This window comes from Zonotrichia leucophrys, chromosome 17 (genome assembly GCF_028769735.1).
Source record: "Zonotrichia leucophrys gambelii isolate GWCS_2022_RI chromosome 17, RI_Zleu_2.0, whole genome shotgun sequence".
NCBI lineage: Eukaryota > Metazoa > Chordata > Aves > Passeriformes > Passerellidae > Zonotrichia > Zonotrichia leucophrys.
In genome coordinates this window covers 9711993-9735840 of record NC_088186.1, presented here as the reverse complement: position 1 = coordinate 9735840, position 23848 = coordinate 9711993, and the positions used below count along the sequence as shown (strand labels likewise).

Genomic DNA, 23848 nt, shown 5'->3' with positions numbered 1-23848 from the left:
AGCCTTGCCTTCTCAGGAACCTTCTGCTTCTAAACCATGATTAAACCACTCTTTTAATCTTTGCTTCAGTAAACTAAGCTGGCAGATTTCTCAATGCCTTCCTGGTGAGACCAAGGGTCATTTTTGGAGCAGTCACCCAATCCTTTTTTTCTTTGCTGATTACTCTTTTTGGTACAGAATCTGGATCTGGATTCAGGCTTTCCATCAAATTGCATAAAAGAATGGTACCAATTTCCTGCTTTTGGACGATTCCTCTTTGTTTGTGAATCTTGTGATGATATTAATCCTCCAAGCCAAGAGAGAGGGAGCCAGTGGTCATGAAGGCTTTGGGATCATGCTAAAAATCAGTTCCAAGTTATTAGTGTCCAGGATAAAGGTCCAGTGTGGAAAGCATCACTTAGATTTTGTCCCTGAGTTCACTGCCCTGACATGAGTCAGTCCTTGAGATTATTTTAGGAAACTCCCTCCCTCCCTCCTATTTAGTTTATTTTATTGCTGGTGATTCTGCTGTCTCCCTCAGGCCATTGAAAAAAGCAGCAAATAATTTTGGTTTAGGAATGCATTCCTCTTAGAAAAAAGGAGAAGAATTTCTGCCTTAAAATTTGTAAGACTTACTAGTTGATAATGTTTAATCAAATTAATATAATACACAAGCCCACACTATGCTAACTGGGGACAGATGCCTTCCAAAAATCTGTCTCATAAACACAACCATCCTGATAAACCAAACATATCAGATCATAAGAAGAGCTATTTCATCAAGCATCTAATTAAAAAACTGTTCTGATTAGCATAAATTAATCTTCATTATTTATTGAATGTTGCCTCCTTCAGCTTTGCATTTCTTTTGTACAGGCCAAGCGATCTGTGGATAATTTTTGCATCTTCTTATCTGATAGCTTTATCCCAGTCCTCTGAGCTTTCCCAGTATCCAATAAACTATTAAAAATTAATGTCAGTAACATTGCAACTGCATTGCATAGGCTTGCAGGCTGTAAAATTGCACTTTAGTAGGAGATGTTTGCAATAGAAAATGTCTCTGTGTCAGTCCAGGATGGAAACAAATCCAACTCCTGTCCAAATAAGGCACAAATTGTATATTCCAGGCATCAGGCTTTCCTGCCTGCTTATGAATGACTGCTTCTCCTTATTGAATAATGTTGTCTCAGCTTCATCTGGTCTTAATTACATGCAAATACCCTCCTTTTGTCTTTTTGCTGCTCATCAGGCCTGTTGTCCTCATTAGTGCTTCACTGCAGGACCTCAGAAAGGCCAAGCAATTAATGGGGCTCAGGGCTGTAGGGGATTTGGGAACTGCTGCTGTCACAGTGACAAATACTCCACAGTCACCAGGAAATCATTCCTGGGGTCTCTGGGAGGGGCTGGGCCACTGTGGCTGTGGGAATGGAGCAGGCTGAGGGATGCTGAAGGCTTTGAGTCACCTTATTTCTGCTGGTCCCTGGTCAGTGGCCACAGTGCTGAGATATGGTGGTCCTGAGCTTAACAGAACTGCAGATTCTGAGCATAACAGAGCTCAACCTGGTACTGAGCCACCAGGAAAATGGGACAGATGATGATTTCCCTAAAACTCAGACCCTTAGTTTTCTTCAAGGTGTGCAACCAGAGCAGGGATGTGTCAGGGGGTTTGTCTCACTGCTTGGGTTTGTCCTGGTTTGTGGCTTTTGGAAGGAATTAGCTTAGGCTGCAACTGCTAAAATTTTCTAAATCCAGAGAAATTTGAGACACAATTCTCATCTAATGGCAGAGGTCAATTGTGATATGTCATAGCTCGAGCTGGTCCCTCAAGAGAGGGACCAAGGACAAAGAAATCCCTGGGACCCCTCATGCCAGGAGGGACAGAAGAAGAATCCAAGGGCAGTATCAGGGTCTGGAATTCTCCATGCTCTTCTCTGTTTCATCACCAAATGGCTGCTGTACCATTGTTTCCACATTGCCTCTCAGACTGGTTTCTGTGGGGGATTTGGTGGGTTCAGTAGTTCATTTTTTAACATGCTTGTTCCAGTTCACAGACCAGGATCTATGGGCTGTCCACCCCAGCTATTGATCTTTGAGTAATATTTAAGCTGCAGCTTTGTTATTCTAACTATTATTAATGATCAGATTGTTGCATACAAGTTTCACTACAATCCATCTTTACTTTTGTTCATGATCAGATTATTAGCTCCAGGGCTCATTCCAATCCATCTTTGACTTGCAGAACAGAGCCATGTAGTTCAGATAAAGTTCAGTTTGTGGCCTAACAATTCCAGCTACTTATGTCAAGCAATTCAAATAATATGAAGTTTTTAAGACTAGGTGTGTTTTTCCTTTCCCTTCTTAGGTTAAATGTTCAAAGAAAATTGGTCTGCAAGGCTTTATATTAGTATGATTAATCAACTTTGGGTAACCCTTGATTAAGGGGTGAAAGGTACCCAAAATTGATTAATTGTACTAATCAAAAGTTAACCATTCATTAATCAGTCGAGGGTTTGCTTGATTGATTTTTATATGGGTCTTTTGAAGAGCCTGCCAGGATCTGACCATTAATGTAGCTTTTGCAGGTAAAATTCAGAGTTGTTTCAGAACAGCTTTTTGCCCAGAGTGCTCATTGCACACTGGAAGAAGTCACTCATTCTGCATTCATACAGGGAGATACTGGGAATGGAAAATTTTCATGAGTGATACACCCTGGGGGCTTGATTTAGGTGCCTCTCTGATGGATCCCTTCTCTTCCCAGGTGCACTGCAACAACATGTTCTCCAAGGGGGTGAAGATCTTCCAGAGGGTGGAGTGTCTGTTCAAGCCCAGGCTGATCGCAGACTGGGAGCCCGAGCCCGTGGGGGTGGCCACGGTGCTGGATGACAAAAACCCCAGTGCCAGGTTTGTCACCGTGCCCCTGCAGCAGCGCGTGGGCAAGGCCATCCTGTGCCGCTTCTACTTCGCTGACACCTGGATGATGATGAGCGAGATTTCCTTCCAGTCAGGTGAGGCTCCCACAGCCAGGCACTCCTGGAGAGCACAGGGAGCACAGGAGCTGCTGTGCAGTGCAGGATCTGTGGGGTGGGTGGGACAGTGGCTGCACAGGGGCAGGAGGAGGTTGTGTCTCAGCCTCGGGTTTTGGTTGGTATTTGCTGCCCCAGATGTGCAGGGTGTCTCTGCTTCAGCCCATGCAGCTGAAGAACGAGTCTGGACTCTTCACTTTTCAGTCTTGAGGTTGTTTATTAATTCTTATCTATAAAATTTTCTTTCTGCCCAGCCAAGATCTGCTCAGCAGGGCAGCCACAGGCACTCTGTGTTGTCCTTTTATACTACAAACTACATATAACATATTTACACTTAATTCCCAATACCTATCACCTGTGTTAGACAGTGCACTTCTACTCTAAACCAATCCCAAAGTGCCAACATCACTGCAGAAAATGAAGAACAAGAAGAAGAAAGAAGAAAGACTAGACACTCCCAGATTCCTCCATCTTGTCCCCATAACCCCCATACCAAAAATCCTAAAATCTACATTTTCACCCTGTGAATATTTTATTATTACACCACTCAAACCTGTGTGACTTTCAGGTCCTCATACAAAGCTGGTAACTTGCTCCAGGGGTCAAATCAAATCCCCAGGTGTTCTGGGCTGTGTGCCAGGGTCTCTGAGCCCCCCAATGAGGTTCTCAGCAACTCTGGACATCCAAAGGGATGTGCTGAGTTCCAACATCTCGGGGTATCTAGCCATCTTGCCTCCTGAACCCCCATTCTAAAGACCCCAAAATCTACTTTTTCACCCTGTGATAAATCACTATCACTATTCACTATCATTCTACTTAAACTGTCATGGCTTGTAATCCTTCATATAAAGGTTGGTAATTGTTTTTGCCAAGGGCTAAATCAAAGGCACAGGGATCTTGGGCTCTGTGCCAAGACCTGACAGGGTCTCCAGTCCTTCAGGGCAGCCAGAGGAATTTCCTGGGTTCCCACAGCTGTACAACCACCAGGACTGACAGGGAAAGGTGTGGCTGTAGCTTTCTACTCCAAAGTCTTTAATCAGCTGTAGTGAGAGGACATTCCTGAGGGAGGAATTCCCTGGGTGCTGCTTGCTGCTTACCTTGCAGACAGCAGCCCCTGCTGTTCCTGCTCTGCTCCCTGAACAGCAGCCCTCTCCTGCTGGGCTGGGATTGCAGGGAATGCTGGCAGGAGCAGGGAGGGTTTGCTGGGCTGACACTCTGCCCTTCCTTCCACAGACATGGAGAGTGTGAATCCCAGTTTTGTCACAGCAGCCACAAGCACCACGGAGCTCCTGGAAACAGAGCACAACGCTACTGAGGGCACCTGGGGTAAGGAATTCTGTCCCTTGGCCATGCCAGGGGCTCAGGTGTTGGGGAATTTCACAGGAATATCCTAGGTTATTTGGTATTTCCCTCCATTTCTGGAGATCTGGAGATGGCCTGATCAGTGCCTGGTGCACAGGGCAGCATGTGACAGTCCCTGAGCCTCAGCTTGGCCAGGGCTGCCCCAGAACGTGGGCTGGGGACTTGTGTGGAGCCAGTGAAACTCCGAGCACTGTCTGCTCTAGGATGGATCCACTGCAGGAATCTGTTCTGCTCACTGCAATCTTTGATTGCAGAAGTTCTCTGCACAGCTCTTAGCTCTTTAAGCCTTCAAAATGAGAATTTCTGTTAAGAGCAAATGTGAACACAGCTGGTGTTAATGTTCAGGGAGCTGCCCAAGATCTTTTCTCTACCAGGCTGTAGGGAGTTTGCTGGCACAGAAAACCTCTGGTGCTTTAACCCCAGATTCTCTTTCTCTGTGATTGCAGGAACCACATCTTCTGTCACCAGCACCTGGATAGGGGAGAAGGCAGATGACTCCAACACCTCCATTCTCGTGGGCTGCCTTGTGGCTATAATTCTGCTGCTCCTGATGATTATAATCATCATTCTTTGGAAGCAATATGTTCAAAAAAGGTTGGAAAAGGTAAGACAATGGGGCTGTTTTGTAGACACAAGCTCAGAACTAATCATTAACCCTAATGAGCTCAGAACAATGTGAAAAGCACAGCTCCATGGAGTGGCTAAAGCTGCTGTCACAGCAGGGGAGGATGCCAGCCCTGTCCAAGATATTACTGGAAGTTGCTGTGGTTGCAGCCAAGGCATTGCTTAACAGCTGAGCATTGCCTCAGTGTTTTGGTTTGGTTTTCCCCTCCTTGCAGGCCCCACGTCGAATCCTGGAGGAGGATGCCACCGTTCGCCTCTCCTTCTACAGCTACACCATTGCCAACAACCAGACCCAGATCCACCAGTCAAACCCCACCTATGAACGTGCTTTCCCACTGGATTTGGAGTACCACCAGCCAGCTACACTGCTCCAGAAGCTTCCAGAGCTCTCTCAAAGTGCAGAGGATTCAGGTAACATCATCAGTCTCTGAAAGTTGCATGTTTCTTCTTTTATTATTTCTGTCAGATTGTAAAATGTGCCACTTGTCAGTGTCCATTTGGCTCCTGTGCAATGCAATAACCCAGGGAGCTCAGGCAGAGTTGTGGAACACTGGCACTTCTTGGCATGGAGCTGTGACAGCTGGAGCAGCAGGCCCACTAGAGGGTCTGGCCTTTTATTGTTTGATTTGAAGACTGTTTATTTATTACCCAGGTCATCTTTGAGCAGCTGGTTTAGGCAGTCAGAGCAATCACACATTTGTGGAGATGCTGCCTGCAGCACTCTTGGGAGAAAACCTTTAACACCTTTTCCTGCAGCCAGGGCTAAGAAATTCCTGTGGAAACACCAGGAGGAAATAGAGCAGGGAATTGTCTGTGGTGTCCTGGCTTCCAGCCCTTGGGGAGCTTTTGGACCCCCACAGAAGGGAATGTTTCCAACAGTGTTTGGTACTCAGTGAATGGAAGGGCAGTGCTGCATTCCTCACACTGACAAGTTGCTAAGATCCAGCATTATTCTACCCAGGGAGGCTGATTGGATTGAGCCAGGGTGTGAATTTGAAGCAGAACAAATGTTCTGTGTAGTACTGACCCTGCAGGGAGTTAATTCTGAAGCATTGCCCCATATTTGTGTGAATAAGCTGTAAGAGGGAGGGCAGTTTGCTACCAGGGACATGGGAAATGGAAACCTCCACCAGTTCTTGTTGCAGGAGGGAACCCAGAGCAAGTTTGACATTGCAAACAACATCCCTGCACCAGGTAATGGGAACTGATTGTACTCAGGATAAATCAGAAACAGAAAATCACTTCAGGCTTGCCTCCCTGCCCGGGCAGGACCTGTAGCTCCCATGGCTGGCTAGAACAGGCTGTGTTGAGCAGGAATTTGCTGGCAGCTCACAGGTATTATTCTGTAAAACAGAGCAGTGTGTCCCTGTTGGATTAAGCCCTTTTTTGACCTAGAGATTGGACAACTGAGTTTTAAAAACTCTTATTTTATTTTTAATTTTATGTGAAGGGTGACTATATAGATGTCATAATTGTAATTAGAAGGTAACTATTCCCTAATTACAATGCATTATAAGCGTTTTTTGCTTTTGCTTACTGTGTTGTAACTGCTTTAAAGCTAATAATTTAAAATGACTCTTGGTGGGTCTTAGCACAATGTATCTTTTTTATTTTTTAAAGTAACTAGTTTTATTTCTTTATTATATATTTCTTTATTTATTATTTTTATTATATTTATTTTCTTTTTCTATATTATATTTCTTTTTTATTTCTTTATTATATATTTCTTTATTATTTTTATTTCTTTATTATATTTCTTTTTTATTTCTTGACTATATTTATTTTCTTTTTCTTTATCATATTTATTTTTTTATATTATATTTATTTATTATATTTCTTTTTTATTTCTTTGTTATATATTTCTTTATTTCTTATTTTTATTATATTTCTTTTCTTTTTCTATATTACATTTCTTTATTATATTTCTTTTTTTATTTCTTTATCATATATTTCTTTATTTCTATATTCTGAAACTCGTTTCTAGTTCTATTTCTCTTTTAGTAATATCTGGTTTATTTTATGGTATTTTTAATTAGTATTTTTGATTTCAAAGTTTGCATACAGATGCATACTATGTGAGATACTACACACACTATGTATGTACGTACATGTGAGATACTACGCATACATGTATATGTATATATATGTGTGTATATATATGTGTATGTATATATATATGTGTGTTAATATATTATTAGTGTGTGTATACTATATGTATATGTATATAATGTTATATATATGTGTGTATATATATGTGTAAATATATGTGTATGATATATATATATGTATATATATAGTGTATATGTATATATGTGTATGTTATATATGTGTTATATATATGTGTGTTATATATTATATATATGTGTGTATATATATGTATATATATGTGTATGTATATATATATATATATGTGTGTGTATATATATGTGTATGTGTATATATATGTATATATATATGTGTGTGTATATATATGTATATGTATATATATGTGTGTGTGTGTATATATATGTATATATATATGTGTGTGTGTGTGTGTGTGTATATATGTATATATGAGGCTTTGAGAATTCTCCACAAATTTATTTCCCACTTGTCCCGTGTAGGTGTCCCTCAGCACAAGGCAGCAAATTCCCAGAGCTGTGGGGTTGGGAGGAGTGGGAGCTGGGCCAGACTGGTTCTGAGGGAGGGAATTGTGACTGCCCTGTCTCTGCTCCCCTCAGTGTGCAGCGGGGACTACGCTGAGCCCGACCTGACCAAGTCCACCCCTCACCAAGGCTTCCAGAACAACGTGCCCCACTACGCCGAGACCGACATCGTGCACCTGCAGGGCGTCACTGGCAACAACATGTACGCCGTGCCCGCGCTCACCGTGGACTCCCTGACCAAGAAGGACATTTCTGTGGGGGAGTTCCCCCGGCAGCAGCTGCGCCTCAAGGAGAAGCTGGGGGAAGGACAGTTTGGAGAGGTACAGCCACTCTGCTGCTGGTTCTCCTGCAGGGAGGAGGTGCCTGGCACAGAGGTGTTGCTCAGTGGGACTCAGGGTTCTGCAGTCCAGTGTTTTAGTTAAAATTAAAATGTGTGTTTGCCTGTTGTTGTCTTATTGTAGGGGTTCTATACTGTTGTCTCCTTGTTGCAAAATTTCACACCTTCTTGGTGTTTCTTGTGGGCTGCTCCTCAGAGCACTGACTCTTTCCTCTTCACAAAGCAGCCAACTGACTCCAGTTCCCTTCTCACCCAGCCACCCCACTCTTTTATAGCACTCTTCTCATTGGTTACACAGAGTACACTCTTCTCTGTTAAAGTCAGGCCTATTCCTAATCTTTGATAATTGGCCCAGCTGCACCTCCTTAGGGGTGAGATTACTTTCTGCACTATCTTTATTTCCTTATATTCTATCCCCCTACACACAGCCACTCTGCTGCTCGTCCTCCAGCAGGAAGGAGGTGCTTGGCACAGAGGAGTCTTCTGTGGGAACCAGGGTTCTGCTTCCCAGTGTTTTAGTTAAAATTAAAATGTGTGTTTGCCCATTTAGTTGAAATTACAATCACCCTTGGGAAAAGCTGATATTCCCCAGGCCAAGCCACTGAGCAGCTGTGAGGCTCTGCTTGGTACCACTGGGGTCTTCATCAATAGAGGAACTTACAAACTTTTTCTGTTTTCTATCTATATCTCTGTAAATTCTCACCTAGGGTTGGGAATTCACATTTTCACATCTTTTATGGACATCTAATGGTTGCCATCCACCTTTAGACATGTGGGCTGGGAAACTCTACAGTCCAGCTAACCCTGATCCTGGCTGCTAGAACAGCTCTCCCAGTGCAGCTGTGAGGCTCTGCTTGGTACCACTGGGGTCTTCATCAATAGAGGAACTTGCAAACTTTTTCTGTTTGCTATCTATATCTCTGTAAATTCCCACCTAGGGTTGGGAATTCAGAATTTCACATCTTCCATGGACATCTCAGATGTGATAGCTGCCACCCACCTTTAGACATGTGGGTTTGGAAACTCTCCACAGTCCAGCCAACCCTGATCCTGGCTGCTAGGACAGCTCTCCCAGTCAGAGATGGAGGTTCTGGGGTGCTCTGCACACTGACCCAAGCAAAGACAGACATTTCCAAGCACTGTGGCACCCTCATATTTTCTGGCATTGCTGCTTGCTCAAGCCCAGTTTGTCAGCAGCCTCAGGCAGGATGATGCACACATCTGTCATCTGCCAAACTTTCCCTTGGCTCCTTGAGCTCCTTTCAAGCTGTTAACGTTTTCACCTTGCTTTTTCTTCTCTCTCTGCTTCATTTTCACACCATCTGTAGCTCCATCCTGAGCAGGTCTTTCCCTCTCCTGCTCTCACTTTTCCACTGTCTTTTTGCTTCCCAGCTGTTGTTCACTCACAGCCCTAGATTCTACTTCTCTATTACATTTTGGCAAGCATAACTGTTCTCTGACTGCTTCCTGCTCTGTGATGTGCCCATCTTTGTGGTTCCTCCATTCTGACTCCCCACCTTCCCTACCCCAGCCCCTTTCCTGGCTTACTGTTTTCTTCCTGGCTCACTTTTCTGGGGAGGTGCTGACATCTTCATCCTCCTCACCTGGCTGTCAGTGCAGCCTTTTCTGCTGTTGCCTCCATGCTGCTCTGTGCTCCAAAAGTGGGACAGAGAGGATTTTTCATTGGTTTGTTTCTGGTTTGTCTTTCCCTCTCATGCTGTCCTCCTAATAACTGATAACTCCTCTGTAGTGACTGGACATGGCTCTCCCATCTCCATTTTCCTTGAGGATGGATTCAGAGCCTGTTCCTTTCCATGTATCACAGGTTCTTTTGCAAATGTGCTGCACCACATTTTCCTGTCTCTCCTTCTTAGTATTTCCCAAACTGGCCATCACTTGCTCTGCTCTGCTGCTCTGGCTCTGTGTGCTCCTAAAACAGGGCTCACTGCTTCTTTCAGGTCTCCACTTTTCCTTCCTTCCAGTCTTTTGTTTTCCCTGCTCCCAGGGAAGCAGCAGCACCCCTCCCTGGTGACACACCACCTTGGAATTACCTGTGCTTGTCCTGTGGCTCTGACCTGTCCCAGCTCTCATGGTTGTGCTTTCCCACAGCAGATTCATTCTCTGTGGGACTGCAGCAGCATCTTTGTACCCTCATTCCTGTTCTGCAGGTTTGTCCCATTTTCTCTGCTGTCTCATTTTCCCCCTCACCATGCTTGTGACATCAGCTCTTGCTGCTCCCTTCATACAAAATTCATCATGCTCCCATTACATTCCCTCACTGCTGCAAGTCTCTGACTGACACATCCAGTCCTTTTTCCTCTCCACACCCTCAGGTCTGTCTGCTTTCCCCACCCAGTTCTCCATTTGGATGCACATTCTGGTAACTTCTTAAGAAAGTGTCTTGTCACCCCTTCTTGTACAACCCTGGCAGTGATATAATATTACTTAATTTATTGGAAGAAATTTGGAATTGTGTGTAGATATTGGAGTATTTATCTATGTATCTCTGAGTATACCTACAGGTGAAGTGCTCATATCAGGGACACATATGCACACACTTTTCTCCTTTTTTTCCCTCTGGAATTTGAGGATTTTGGATAACTGGCTGTAGTTCTTGGGTGCTCCTCAGTGAAGTCTGATCAATGCCTCGAGCCAGGCCATGGTTTGATGGTTCTGGGGTTGTGTGAGATGCTTTAGTGCAGAGCAGGCACATCCAGGCTCAGGAGCCTTCCTGGACATCCCCAGTGGGTGCTGAGTGAGCTGGGCTGGCCCAGGCTGCTGCAGCAGTGCAGTAAATTCAGTGTGTGGGGACTCACCTGGTTTGGTCCCTGTGGGCTCCTAGGCCATGGGCTGTGCTATGTCAGGTTCTAGGGCCAGCCCTTGGGTCATTCCTGATCACAGCTGTGTCACCATCCCCAGATCATTCCCTGGTTCATTCTGCCAGCAGTGACCTGGCTGTGATGTTGTTTTCCTCTGCATTTCTGCCTGTGTGTGCTCTTACAGCTGCCTCTGCCCTGCAGGTGCACCTCTGTGAAGCTGATGGCCTGCTGGAATTCCTGGGAGTCTCATCCTCAGAATTCACTCACCAGCCTGTTCTTGTGGCAGTGAAAATGCTGAGATCAGATGTCAACAAAACAGCCAGGTGAGTTGGCACTGCAGTGCCAACAGCTGGGGAGGAAAGCAAGCAAACAAACAGCCCCCAAGCACAGGGCAGCCCTGGGGACTGCTGTGGCTCTGGGGTGTGTATTCTATGTGTTCCTGGAAGGAGCAGGACACAGAAGGGAGTGGGGGTAGGGGAAGCTGCAATGTCAGCCTGAAATGCTGCATTAATTCTGTTTGCTGGGGGAGCTCAGAACCAGTTTCACACTCATGCGTGCAAAGTGTAAATTACTCTGAACTCAGAGCACAGCCCTTGTGCTGTCCTCAGACAAAGGAACAGCTTCAGGGGTTTTCAAGGTGATTCAGAGGTGTTTTCTGTTTTACAAGGAATGATTTCCTGAAGGAGATCAAGATCATGTCGAGGCTGAAGAACCCCAACATCATCCGGCTGCTGGGCGTGTGCGTGCGGGAGGACCCGCTGTGCATGATCACAGAGTACATGGAGAACGGGGACCTCAACCAGTTCCTGTCCCACAGGGAGATCTACAGCAAGTTTGCCATTTCCAACAACATCCCCTGTGTCACGTAAGAGAAGCTGCTTGGCTTGTTGGATGAATCAGTTTTATCTGCTGTGCCTTGCCAGAGGGACCCTCCTGCAGCCTGGCCCTTGCCATGGTGTGGGGTTGTTCCTGAGGCCTCTGGAGGTCTGTGTTCCCCTGAAGTGCCCCTGACAGAGCTGTTCTGGTCACAGAGACCATCTTAGATGTATTTATTGAGGTGACCATCTCTTTATGTTAGTGGATATTTCATTGATATGAAAATCAGTTGCACAACAAGAATTTTAGGACGAAAATCAAGAATTTTTCTTAGGCTTTGAAGAAGGTTCATATGTTCTCTGATGTCCAAAAAATATTGTATGAGAGGAGCTGAGTGTGGAGCTTCAGCAAGGAGAAGATTTCACCAGCCAACAGAAGGAGAATATTTGGCAAAGAAAACCACTTTTTGTCAGCAGTGGCACTTGTCTCCCTCCTCAATGGAAGGATTAAATCTGCCATAAAAGCATCTCTGCTATTGCAGAAGTGCTTTCCCCAGAGGAGAGTCATGCAGACTGATATATTGTGCTTGATGAGGAGCCCTGCACTGAGCAGGAGCTGCAGCATTGCTGAGCCTTGGTGTGCTCCTCCCCAAAGGAGGTTCAGGCACAAGGCAGGCACAGCCAGCTCTCATGGGCTGGGTTTTACCCTGGCCAGACAGCACCAGCCTTGCTGCCAGGACCTGGCAGTGGTCCTGTCAGCAGTGTTAACCTGCTGTCCTGCAGGCAGGACATGCAGGAGCTGTAGGAGAAGAGAGGATTTGTGTCTGAGAAGAAATAGATTCCAGCTCTCTCCAGTCTCCTGCCCCTTCTGCCCATCTGAAACCTCATTCACCTTTACACTTGTGGCTTTTTTTCCTGGCCAAAGCCTCAAAATGTTCTTTATCTCCTCTTTGCTTCTCATTTGACTTCAGCATTGTCACTCATGTTGCTCTTCCCTGCTTTCCATTACCTGGCTCTACCTGGAGTTTTTCATTGTCTCCCACTGATCCTCCACTCTCCTTTTGTTCCTGCCAGTGTCACAGAGGCAGCTCTGAAGGGGTTGTGTCCTGGCAGTGACAGGAATGCCCCTGCCCCTTTCTGAGCTTGGCTCTGCTGGGGCCTGGGGGCATCTGATGGATGTGACAAGGTGCAGCCACCTCAGCCAGCTGCAGACCCAGGGTTTGGTGCATCAGAGGTGGGAGCAGCCCTGTCATGCACAGGGATCACACATTCTTCAGTCCTCATGGCTCTCTGGTGTTTGAAATGCCTCTCCCTGCAGTCTCTGGCTGGCTGCTCACAGAATCATTTAGGTTGGAAAGGTCATTGATGATCTAAGATCATGAGATACACTCTAAGATCATTGATCACAGCACTGCCAAGGCCACCATGTCCCAAAAGTGCCACATCTACATGGCTTCTAAATGGTGAATGGTGAGTCCAGCACTGCCTGGGCAGCCTGTGCTAAGACCTGACAACATTTGGGTGAAGAAATTTTCCCCAATATCCAACCCAAACCTCCCCTGGCCCAGCCTGAGCCATTCCCTCTGCTCCTGTCCCTGTTCCCTGGAGCACAGCCCAACCCCCGGCTGTCCCCTCCTGTCAGGAGCTGTGCAGAGCCACAAGGGCCCCCTGAGCCTCCTTTGCTCCAGCCTGAGCCCCTTCCCAGCTTCTTCTCCATCAGCTTTGCTGCTCTTCCAAAGGCAGCTCTGCCCCTCTGCCACCATGACTCTGCTGAGGGGTCTGTCCCATCCAGCCCCATCCCCTCCTGGCCCTCTGCTCATGGAGCTGCCTGTGTGGAGCTTTGGGAACTGCAGGAGCCAGGAGGAAGCTCTGATGGGACCCTGCCAGGGCTCAGCTGGGACAGGGAGGATGGGGAGAGCAGCCCCAGGCAGGGAGGGAGCCACAGAAAGGGAAGGGAAGGGAAATCCTGGGGCCTTGGAGGCCATTGCTGTGCCACAGGGCAGCAGCCAGGTTATCAGGGCACAGGAGAGTGCAAGAGTTACTGCTCTGGAACCTGTAAAAAGTAGGAAAAATGACTTTTTATACAGATAGTGACAGGATAGGGGCAATGGGTTCACGCTGCCAGAGGACAGGGTTAGTTTAGACTTTAGGGAGAAAGTCTTTACTCAGAGGATGCTGAGGCCCTGGCACTGGGTACCCAGAGAAGCTGTGGCTGTCCCAACCCTGAGAGTGTCCAAAGCCAGGCTGGGAAGGTCTTGGAGTAACCTGGGATAGTGGAAGGTGTCCCTGCCCATGGCTGGGGGTGAAACAGAATTATCTTTAAAATCCCTTCCAACTGAAACCATTCCATGATTCTGTGACAGTCTCATTTTTCTTTATGTTCTGGTGGCAGAGATCTCTTTTTCTGACCTTTACTGGAAAAGTACAAACTGTGAGCAGTTTTTCAGATGTGTTCTTGGTCGTGTGAAGCATTTGAGCATCAGCAGTGGGAAACAGGCTGAGCAGCACAGAGCAATAATGTGGGAAGAATGCTGAGTCTGATGGTCCAAACTCTGTCTGTGTGTCCTGCAGCTTTATTAATCCTATCTTCATTTAGCTAATAGAGGAATTAAAATTAAATTAGATGAAAAATGCATCTGTTTCTATTTTCAGTAATGCTTAGCATATTTAAAACCAAGTCAACTCTCTTTAATGTGAAGTGACACACTTATGTTAATATAAGCATTCAAGAGTGGTGTTGTTTGAAATACCAGGCTAAGTGGTTTTTAAGATATGAGATTCTGAGCTCAATTTTTCATGTCTCTCTGCAAAAAATTGGTGCTTTGATGCACAAACTCTTTGAAAATCTTGAGATTAATGTTTGATATTGAAACAAAAACCAAAATCTAAAGGATGTCATGTCGTGAAGGCCTGAATTTCAGGGAGAGCCTGTCTGTTCCTGCTTACTCAGCTCAGGATCTTGGCTGGAACGAGACAGTTTGGTCCCACTGTTATGGCAGAAAATAAAACAACAGGTCACTAACACATCAAATACAGTGAAATCCTGAGTGTGGGGGGACTGCAGTGATTTCTCTTGGTTGTGTTTCCCTTTGCTGCAGCCACTCCAACCTGCTGTACATGGCCACCCAGATTGCCTCGGGGATGAAGTACCTGGCATCGCTCAACTTCGTGCACAGGGACCTGGCCACCCGCAACTGCCTGGTGGGCAACAACCACACCATCAAGATTGCAGACTTTGGCATGAGCAGGAACCTCTACAGTGGGGATTACTACAGGATCCAGGGCAGAGCTGTGCTGCCCATCCGCTGGATGGCCTGGGAGAGCATCCTGCTGGTAGGCACTGCACAGAGCTTCTTTTCATTTCCCCTTTTCCCCCTCCTTTTTCCCCCCTTTTCCCCCTTATTCCTCCTCTTTCCCTCCTTTTCCCCTCTTTTTCCCCTCTTTTCCCCCCCTTTTCCCCCTTTTCCTCCTTTTTCCTCCCCTTTTTTTTTCCCCCTTTTTTCCTCCTTTTTTCCTCCTTTTCCCTCTTTTCCTCCCTTTTCCCCCTTTGCCCCCTTTTCCCTTTTCCCCTTTTTCCCCCTTTTTCCCCCCCTTTTTCCCCCTTTCCCCCTCTTTTTCCACCCTTTTTCCCCCCTTTCCTCCCCCTTTTTCCCCCCTTTTTTCCTTCCCTTTCCCCTTCCCTGTGGCACAGCTGTGCCAGGCAATCACCAATATCTGGGAGTATCAATATCTCTGCTGCACATGGTGAGGAGTCCATGGGGTTGTGTTGGACATAACTCATGTCCTGGGAAAGGAGCCTGGCCTTGGCAATCTAGAATGTCATGGAATGGTTTGGGCTGGAAGGAGCTTAAATCCCACCCAGTGCCACCCCTGCCATGGCAGGGACACCTCCCACTGTCCCAGGCTGCTCCAGCCATGTCCAGCCTGGCCTTGGGCACTGCCAGGGATCCAGGGGCAGCCACAGCTGCTCTGGGCACCCTGTGCCAGGGCCTGCCCACCCTCACAGGGAACAATTCCTAATTCCCAATATCCCATCCAGCCCTGCCCTCTGGCACTGGGAGCCATTCCCTGTGTCCTGTCCCTCCATTCCTGTCCCCAGTCCCTCTCCAGCTCTCCTGGAGCCCCTCCAGGCCCTGCAAGGCCACCCTGAGGTCCCCCCAAAGCTTCTCCTCTCCAGGTGCACAATCCCAGCTGTCCCAGCCTCTCCTCCCAGCAGAGCTGCTCCATCCTCTGATCCCCCTGGAGCCTCCTCTGGATCTCTGCAGCAGCTCCAGCTCCTCCCTGTGCTGGGCCAGGGCTGGGGCAGCTCTGCAGGTGGGGTCTCACCTGGGCACAGGCACAGGGGCACAATCCCCCCTGCCCTGCTGCCCATGCTGGGCTCAGCCCAGGGCAGGGGCTCAGGGCTGGGGCAGCTCCAGCTCTCACCCCCAGCACCCCCAGCTCCCTCTCAGGGCTGCTCCAGCTGCTCAGCCCAGCCTGGGTTGGGCCTGGGGGTTCTCCTGACCCAGGGGCAGCTCCAGCACTGCTGGAACCTCCTGAGGTTCCTGTGGGTCACAGCCTTGAGCTTGTCCAGGTCTCTGTAGATGGCATCACATCCCTCAGGCCTCATCTGGGCATGAGGGCCTGGCATTCCTGCTGGAATTTTGAGGAAGTTGCCTTGCTCTGTTTATCCCCCCAGCTGGGAAGCTGAGAGGGGCAGGGACAAAACTTCCTGGGTTTCAAGTGTCTGGTTTGAGGATGTGGGGTTTTTTTTGGTTTTTTTTTTTGTTTTTCACATATAAGGGTCCTGCTGTCTCCCCTCAGGAGATTGTTCCACAGCCCAAACACATCCAGTCTGGAGAATATTAAACTTTTTCTTTCCTTGTAGTAGTTGGTGAGTTACTTTCTTACAACAACTACCCAGAAAAATTGCAATTACCTCTGCTCTACAGGCTGCAGGCCCAAGCTGTCTGAAATCCACCCTCTTTTCCTGCATCTAAAGCATAAATCACTGCCATCCTCCCCGTGTGAACATCCTCCAAACTCGACAGACTGCAGGGGCTGCCAGATAAGCCAGGCTGAAGTGGGGCTGGGATGTTTTCTGCCCAAACAGGCCCTCCAGCCCCTCAAGTGTTTTGTGTTATTTTCTGAGCAATCTTCTTTTTACTTCTCCAGAAACACATTGTTCCAAACACAGCCAGTTTGGGCACATTTTTTGGAGACAGAAAACAGGGACAGCAAGAATATTGTCACTGGCTTCTCACATGTGCAAAAATAAAAATTATCTTGGGCCTTTCTCTAAGAGTCTGGAGTCTGCTCTGGCTTTGCTTTCACCCTGAGGGCTTTGCTTCCCTTTCAAAGGCTTTTCTGTGAGCTCTGCTGTTTTGGGTGGAGGCAGCAGTGACTATCCCCCTCCCTCAGGTTATTTTATCCTGCTGCAAACAGACTGTCTCAGGTGGGACAGGAGTCTCTGTCCTGCTCCCTGCTTACAGAGCTTTGCCCCTGTGAAAGCTGCACCTGCTTGGGGCTTGTGGGGCCCCCAGGTGCTGCTGCTGCCCTACAAAGAGCCCTGTTATCCCTGTGGTGTGGCTGGGGCAGCTCAGCTGCTGTGCTGGCTCTGCCTGGAGCATTTCCCCAGGTGTTGGGGTGCAGAGGGTGCAGGCCGGGAGGGTTTTATAAAATGGGGTTTGCTGGGTTTTATAAAATGGGTTCTATCTGGCCAGCAGGAGCAGGGAGGTCATTCTGCTCCTGTACTCAGTGCTGCTGAGGGCAAACCCTGAGTGCTGTGTCCAGCTCTGGGCCCTCAGTTTGGGAAGGATGTTGAGATGCTTGAGCACATCCAGAGGGGGCAACGAGGCTGATGAGGGGCTGGGAACACAAACCCTGTGAGGAACATTTGAAGGAGTGGGGCTGTTTAGCCTGGAGAAGAGGAGGTTTAGAGGTGATCTTATTGCTCTCTACACCTTCCTGAAAGGTGCCTGTCCTCAGGTGGGGTTGGTCTCTTCCACAGGGCAGCACTGACAGAACCAGAGGACACAGTCTCAAGCTACAGCAGGGAAGGTACAGGTTGGATATTAGGAAAAAAATGTTCACCAAAAGAATAATAAAGCACTGGAATGCTCTTCCCAGGGAGGTTGGTGGAATCACCATCTCTGGATGTGTTTAGAAAGAGACTGGACATGGCACTTGGTGCTATAGTCTAGTTGAGGTGTTAGGGCACAGGCTGGACTTGATGATCTTAGAGGTCTCTTCCAACCTCATGATTCTGTGATTCTGTCCCCAGGGCAAGTTCACCACAGCCAGTGACGTGTGGGCCTTCGGGGTGACCCTGTGGGAGATGTTTGTGCTGTGCAAGGAGCAGCCCTACAGCCTGCTGACAGATGAGCAGGTCATCGAGAACACGGGCGAGTTCTTCCGCAGCCAGGGCAGGCAGGTGAGCAACAACAGCACAAACAGCTCCTTCCCTCCTTCCCTCAGCCTCCCCCTTCCTGCTGGATGTTCCTCCCTGCTGCCCTCACCTCAGCTGCAGCAGTCTCTGCTTCTTCTCACCTGTGCCCTGTGTTTTGTTCAGCTTCTCACCTCTGTACTGTGCTCTACTCTGCTTCTACTCACCAGCGTCCTGTGTTCCACTCAGCTTCTCACCAGTGTTCTACTCAGCTTCTCACCTCTGTCCTGTGTTCTGTTCAGCTTCTCACCTGTGTCCTGCTCAGCTTCTCACTGATCTTCCCTCTCCTCTCATTCTTCTGGGCTCACTGTACCAGTTTTCCTCTCTTGCAGTCCCGCTGGAAGAACCCCTTGGTCCTGTCCTCCTTATTTCCTGTTCTAAACCACTTCACCCTGCCCTGCCTTCAGCTTTTCCAGGCTCTCCCACACAGTCCTGCTGCTCCTTTCCTCTGCCAGCGCTGTCCCACCAGCATTGCCTCTGCAAGATGAGGGAGCAGGAGGGATTTGTGGTGGGGAGGAGCAGTTGGTGGTTCCCAGGGATTGGATTCTCCCTGAAGTATCTCCAAGAAGCCTTTGGCCATCTCCAGCTGCTGAAGGGCTTTTGTGTCATTTTGTCCCCACTGCTGCTGCCCTCAATAGATACCAGTGATGGGGTAGGACATTCCATCTCCTCAGTACCCAAAGCTGTGGAGAACAGTTCTCCCCAAAATTCACCTTTAGCACCAGAGAATTAAGAGAAATAAAGGGAATTAAGCAGAGAATTAAGGGAAATAAAATAAGGGGTTTATTGACCATCTCCCAATACCAATGATTAGCCAAGAGCCTAAAAAATGAGAGGGAGAAATAAAATGGTTCTGCCAAGCTGTGCTGTAGATAAGCTCTAAAAGGTGTTTTTTCTGTCTCTGCTACCAAGCTGTCACGATGCTTAGAAAGCCTCATGGGCTGGCTACGGTGAGTTGCAAGTGCTTGGATTTTATTGTGGTAAATTTGGTTTTGGTTTGTGTTTTGCTGTCTCTTGGAGAACAAATGCCCCAGAAGCATTCATGTTTCCTGGGGGACAAAGGCCTGTTTTGTGAGCAGCTCATCAGACAAGTTGGCAAAGTGTCCGTGGTGCTGTTTGAGAGGCTCTGTCCAGACTCCAGCCTGGAGCTGGAGGGATTCCAAACTCTGCATGGTGGCTGTGTCTTGTAAGCCTGGAATGAAACTGTCCTTTGGTGTTACTTGATAAAGGTTCAGTTCTTTTGTGAGAAGCCCACTGAAGCACTGTGACTCTTCCTTTCAGATCTATCTGTCCCAGACTCCTCTGTGCCCTAACCCTGTGTTCGACCTGATGCTGAAATGCTGGAGCAGGGACATCAAAGATCGTCCCACTTTTGACATGATCCACCAGTTCCTGCTAGAACAAATGGAATCAAACATTTGACTCGAGGAAGAGGCAAGCTCAGCACAGAGTGACTTTGGGGTCTCTTTGCCTGTCCCTCTCAGTCAGGCTCCCCTCCCTGGCTGCTGCAGTTGGGACGTCCATGGCAGCTGCTCATTCTCTTGGCCATGGTCTGACACACAGGACCAGAGGATCTCATTTGGTTTGAAAAATCATCTCCTCTTCTGAATCATTTCCTGGGAATACTGTGAGAGGGGTTTTATTGGATACCCATAGAGCTTTGGGCAGAAGGAAGGAGTAGAACTTGGAGGGACTTGGAGCTCTCTCCTGGCTGGAAGAGAAGGTGAGAGTGCTGCCACTCGAGAACAGGCTTCTGGAAGGAAAGGCTGCAGCCTTCCAGAGCTCTTCCATGGAATCTGATGGAAGTCTTGTGCACATGAGCAAGTGTTTCTGTGTGCTCTTGCTACAGACAATGGTGAGAGGCCAGAAACATCTGGAGCTGGGAAATGGTTTAATGGACTTGGGAACTGACGGAGCATTGAGGATCCCTTTGGGAGTGACACTCCAGGGTCCACAGAAGATGCTGAAACAAGAGTCCAAGATGATGTTCTGTTTTCCTGTGGTTGTTAAGCACTGCTTTGGTTATATATGTGCGTTTTCCCCACACTGGATTTTTTTTTTGTTTTGTTTTCTAGAAAAAATGATTTTAAAATGAATGTTAAAGGTTATTGGGAGGTCACTGTGTTAGAAGGTCTTCCTCTGACCTGCAAATTAAGGTTAGGGTAGGGAGTTTGTATTGAGAAGTAGCTGATACTGTACTACTGTCACTATGTAGAGTTATTAACCTAATGAACTTGTAGCCACAATGGACTGATGTGCAATTAATCCTGTATAATTACCCATCAATATGAGATCTCTAGATCAATGCTGTTACATGTGAGAGGGAACTGAGATGGGCTGGGGGTGGATGGCTGAGAGCAGAGCCCTCTCTGTCCCTGTCACAGCTCCCAGGAGGGCCAGGAGGAGCCCCAGCTCCCTCCTGTGTGTGCTGGAGCCAGGTGTGCAGCAGGTGGGGCCTTGGCCAGGCTGTCACTGCCCTGTCACCTCCCCTGCCCTTTTCCTCAGTCACTCGTTGAACTTGGGGTTGCTTTTTGTGTGTCCTGTCACAAACAGCTCATTCTGGGCTCTGAAATCCATTTGGAGTGAGTTAGAGAGTTTAGTGTGTTTCTACAATAAATCCATTGTGGATTTACCAGGTGCCTGGGGAATACTCTGCTATTCCCTCTGTAATCATTTAGCAAGATACTTAGGACCAAACCAAATATTTCATAAGCTGGGAGAAGATGAAAGCTCAGCACTTGCCTTTTTTTTTTTTTTAAGTAGAATCCAGCATAAAATGTATTTCCAGTAAAGATTCTAAAGATAATTTTCATCATAGCCACAAGCATGGATGACAGGCTGGCTGTGCTGTGAGAGGGGAATGTCTGAGTGGTTACAACACAGGCATGGTTGTGCTAAAAGAAAAACCCTGATGGGCAGATGGGCTTCTGAATGGGCAGATGCCAGGCTGGAGCGTGGCATGGCTGTGCTGCCCCTTGGCAAGGCTCCAGCCCAGGGTGGATGTGTCCCCACCCAGCTGAGGGCCCAGGAGCTCTCATCTCCCTGCAGGGATTCCTGCAAGCTCACCCCTTTTTAGGTTTTCTTTTTATTAGGTTTTCTTGGGGTGAGCTGCCCTTCCCTGCTGGGTGCTGCACTCTGCCAAAACACCAAGATATCCAAGGGATTTCTGGAGCATTTCCTGCCCCAGGAATGTCCCCAGTGCCACCAGCTGGGTGTGTGTGGTCTCCTGTGCCCCCAGGGCAGGGACAGTCCCTGCATGGGCTCTGTGACATCTGGACATGCTGTTCCTCCATTGACATGGTGACATACAAAGTTTGTCTCATATCAATAAATTCTAACGATAACCTTGACAAAAGTGAATTTCCACTTCTTTCTTTGTACTCAGGTGTGTGCCCTGAGAGCTGACACTGTGGTGGGGTTGTTCAGCAGCTCTTTGGGGAGGATGTGACCCCTGGGGTTGGAGGGAGCAGCCACAGACCATTAAATGAAGAGAATTTTAAAGGGAGTTTCTGGAAATTTGCAACCTCAAATCCCCTTGTGCTGCTGGGACCTCAGTGGGCTTGGGATTGTTGGTTGGTGCTGCATTTCAATCAACAGCTTCTTCATCCCAGTGTTAAAATCTGATGCTTTAGGTTGGGAGGAGCCTGTATAGGTCCCTTACCAACCAGAGCACTTAAAGCTGAGCTGATTTCAAAGTTCCCTTGGGGTACTCTGTGCTTTGAAAATTTCCAGTGTTGGAAATGCTGTCCCAGAGCTGTTCTGTGCCCATAAAGAACTTTTTCCTTGTGCCTGGTGGGCCCTTCCCTTGCATCCTGTGCCTTTGGAAGCCTCTTGGTCTGTCACTGTGCCCCTGGCAGAGCCACCCACCCTGCAGCCTTGGCATTGCTAGGCAGGGCTGCCCCTGGTCAGAGCTTGGGTATTTGGGCAAACTCAAATACATTTTAGGCTGAAAATACCAGATCTCTCAGTTTAGGCACCAAGGGCAGGAGCCAAAGCAGCATTTTGATCTTCTCAGACATAAGTTTGAGGGAAATTAGGCACCTTAACAGGTAAGAGCAACCATCAAATATTCAGCAGGTGGCCCAGAGAATCTGTGGATGCCCCATCCCTGGAAGTGTCCCCAAGGCCAGGTTGGATGGGGCTTGGAGCAGTCTGGGATGATCTTTAAGGTTCTTTCCAACCCAAACCAGTCTGGAATTCTGGGATATTTAATCAATTCCATACAGGAATTAGATATTCATTGATTTATTCCTGCTCTTCACTGGCTGCAAATATTTTTGAAAGAGGAAAATTCTGGCCAGAAAGAGAAGCTGCTGCTGCACCAGCAATGCAGTCAGTGCTGCAGGAGAGCTGGAACAGCCACAACATCCCAGAGACATTTATAGGCTGAGGCCCTGGGCCAGGCTCAGCCAGTGAAGTGCTGCAAACTTTGCACCTCTCAGCTTTACTCTGGATTTCAGCAGGTGCCCTCACCTTCCTCATGATCTTCCTCCCGTAGAACATCACTTTGTCCCTCTTGCGGAACCTGTACTGAGGCACGTGGGGCTGGAGTTGTTCTGCAACAGAAGCAGCACATCAGGAACCCCCTGCACAGCTGGGAGAACACCTGGGCACAGCCTGGGCACTTTGCTGCCTCCAGAACAGCTCCTGTGGGCAGGGTTTGGGATTGAACCACCCTGGGATCCCTCATTGCCCAGCCCTGGCCAAGCCAGGCCCAGGCAGGGCTGCCCTGAGGCGCCACCTCAGCCCCAGAGGGGATCAAGGGCTCCCTAAACACACTGAAGGCTTGGGCAGTTTGAATCTGCTCAGGGAAACCTCTGATTCAATCATTTCTCCATCTGTGACAGTGAAATCACAGCAGGGTTGAATTCCTCTGCAGAATTCACAACTGCTCACACCCCAAAGAAATAAAACCTGCAGCTGCTGCCTGTGACAGCTCTGGGCTCACACCTGGGGAAGGGAACCCACACAAGTTCTCCATCCTTTAAAGCTGCTGTCCTGCAAGAACCACACCTCTGCAGCAAGCAGCTACCACAGAAAATCACAAAAAGACTCAAGATTGATGGAAAATCTGGTTTAAAACTTACGTGGTAAGTACTTAAACTTGATAGTCCCATTATCCCATACATGACAAACACAACAACTACTTCAAGCAGCAGCATGGCTGCAGCTCCAATTGCAATTCCAGTCAGCTGGGGGGAGAGGCAGCCAGGCCCTGGGGGGGTGTGAACAGGGAGCTGTGAGTGAGAGCATGGAGCTGTGAGTGTGAACAGGGGGCTGTGAGTGTGAACATGGAGCTGTGTGTGTGAACATGGAGCTGTGAGTGTGAACAGGGACCTGTGTGTGTGAACATGGGGCTGTGTGTGTGAACATGGAGCTGTGACTCTGAACATGGGGCTGTGAGTGTGAACATGGAGCTGTGAGTGTGATCATAGGGCTGTGAGTGTGCCCATGGAGCTGTGAGTGTGAACATGGAGCTGTGAGTGTGAACAGGACCTGTGTGTGTGACCATGGACCTGTGTGTGTGAACATGGATCCTGTTTGTGACCACAGAGCTGTGTGTGAGCATGGAGCTGAGTGTGAACATGGAGCTGTGAGTGTGAGTTGGGTGTGTGAACATGAATCCTATTTGTGACCATGGAGCTGTGTGTGAACATGGAGTTGTGAGTGTGAACATGGACCTGTGAGTGTGAACAGGGAGCTGTGTTTGTGAACATAGAGCTGTGTTTGTGCTGCACTCCCAGGGAGCCCTGGGTGCAGGGCTGGGGCCCTCAGGAATCCTGACAAAGGCTGTACAATTCCTGTGCTCCCCCAAAACAA

The 23848-nt window shown here is 48.0% G+C and overlaps 1 protein-coding gene across 2 annotated transcripts in view; it reads left to right on the top strand.

Annotated features, from left to right (window-relative positions):
* LOC135454930 (discoidin domain-containing receptor 2-like) overlaps positions 1-21377 on the top strand; it is a 50348-nt gene extending 28971 nt beyond the window's left edge. The window contains exons 8-18 of one of the 2 annotated variants that reach the window (XM_064727609.1): positions 2738-2984; positions 4236-4328; positions 4811-4968; positions 5204-5399; positions 7709-7953; positions 10991-11112; positions 11457-11654; positions 14703-14937; positions 17867-18016; positions 18941-18978; positions 19310-21377. In XM_064727609.1, coding sequence (XP_064583679.1) covers positions 2738-2984; positions 4236-4328; positions 4811-4968; positions 5204-5399; positions 7709-7953; positions 10991-11112; positions 11457-11654; positions 14703-14937; positions 17867-18016; positions 18941-18978; positions 19310-19358 — 1731 coding nt within the window. In that variant the 3' untranslated portion in view covers positions 19359-21377. The remainder of the gene's footprint in view (positions 1-2737; positions 2985-4235; positions 4329-4810; positions 4969-5203; positions 5400-7708; positions 7954-10990; positions 11113-11456; positions 11655-14702; positions 14938-17866; positions 18017-18940; positions 18979-19309) is intronic. The other variant, XM_064727608.1, reaches the window with a different exon arrangement.
* The last annotated feature ends 2471 nt before the right edge of the window (positions 21378-23848 follow it).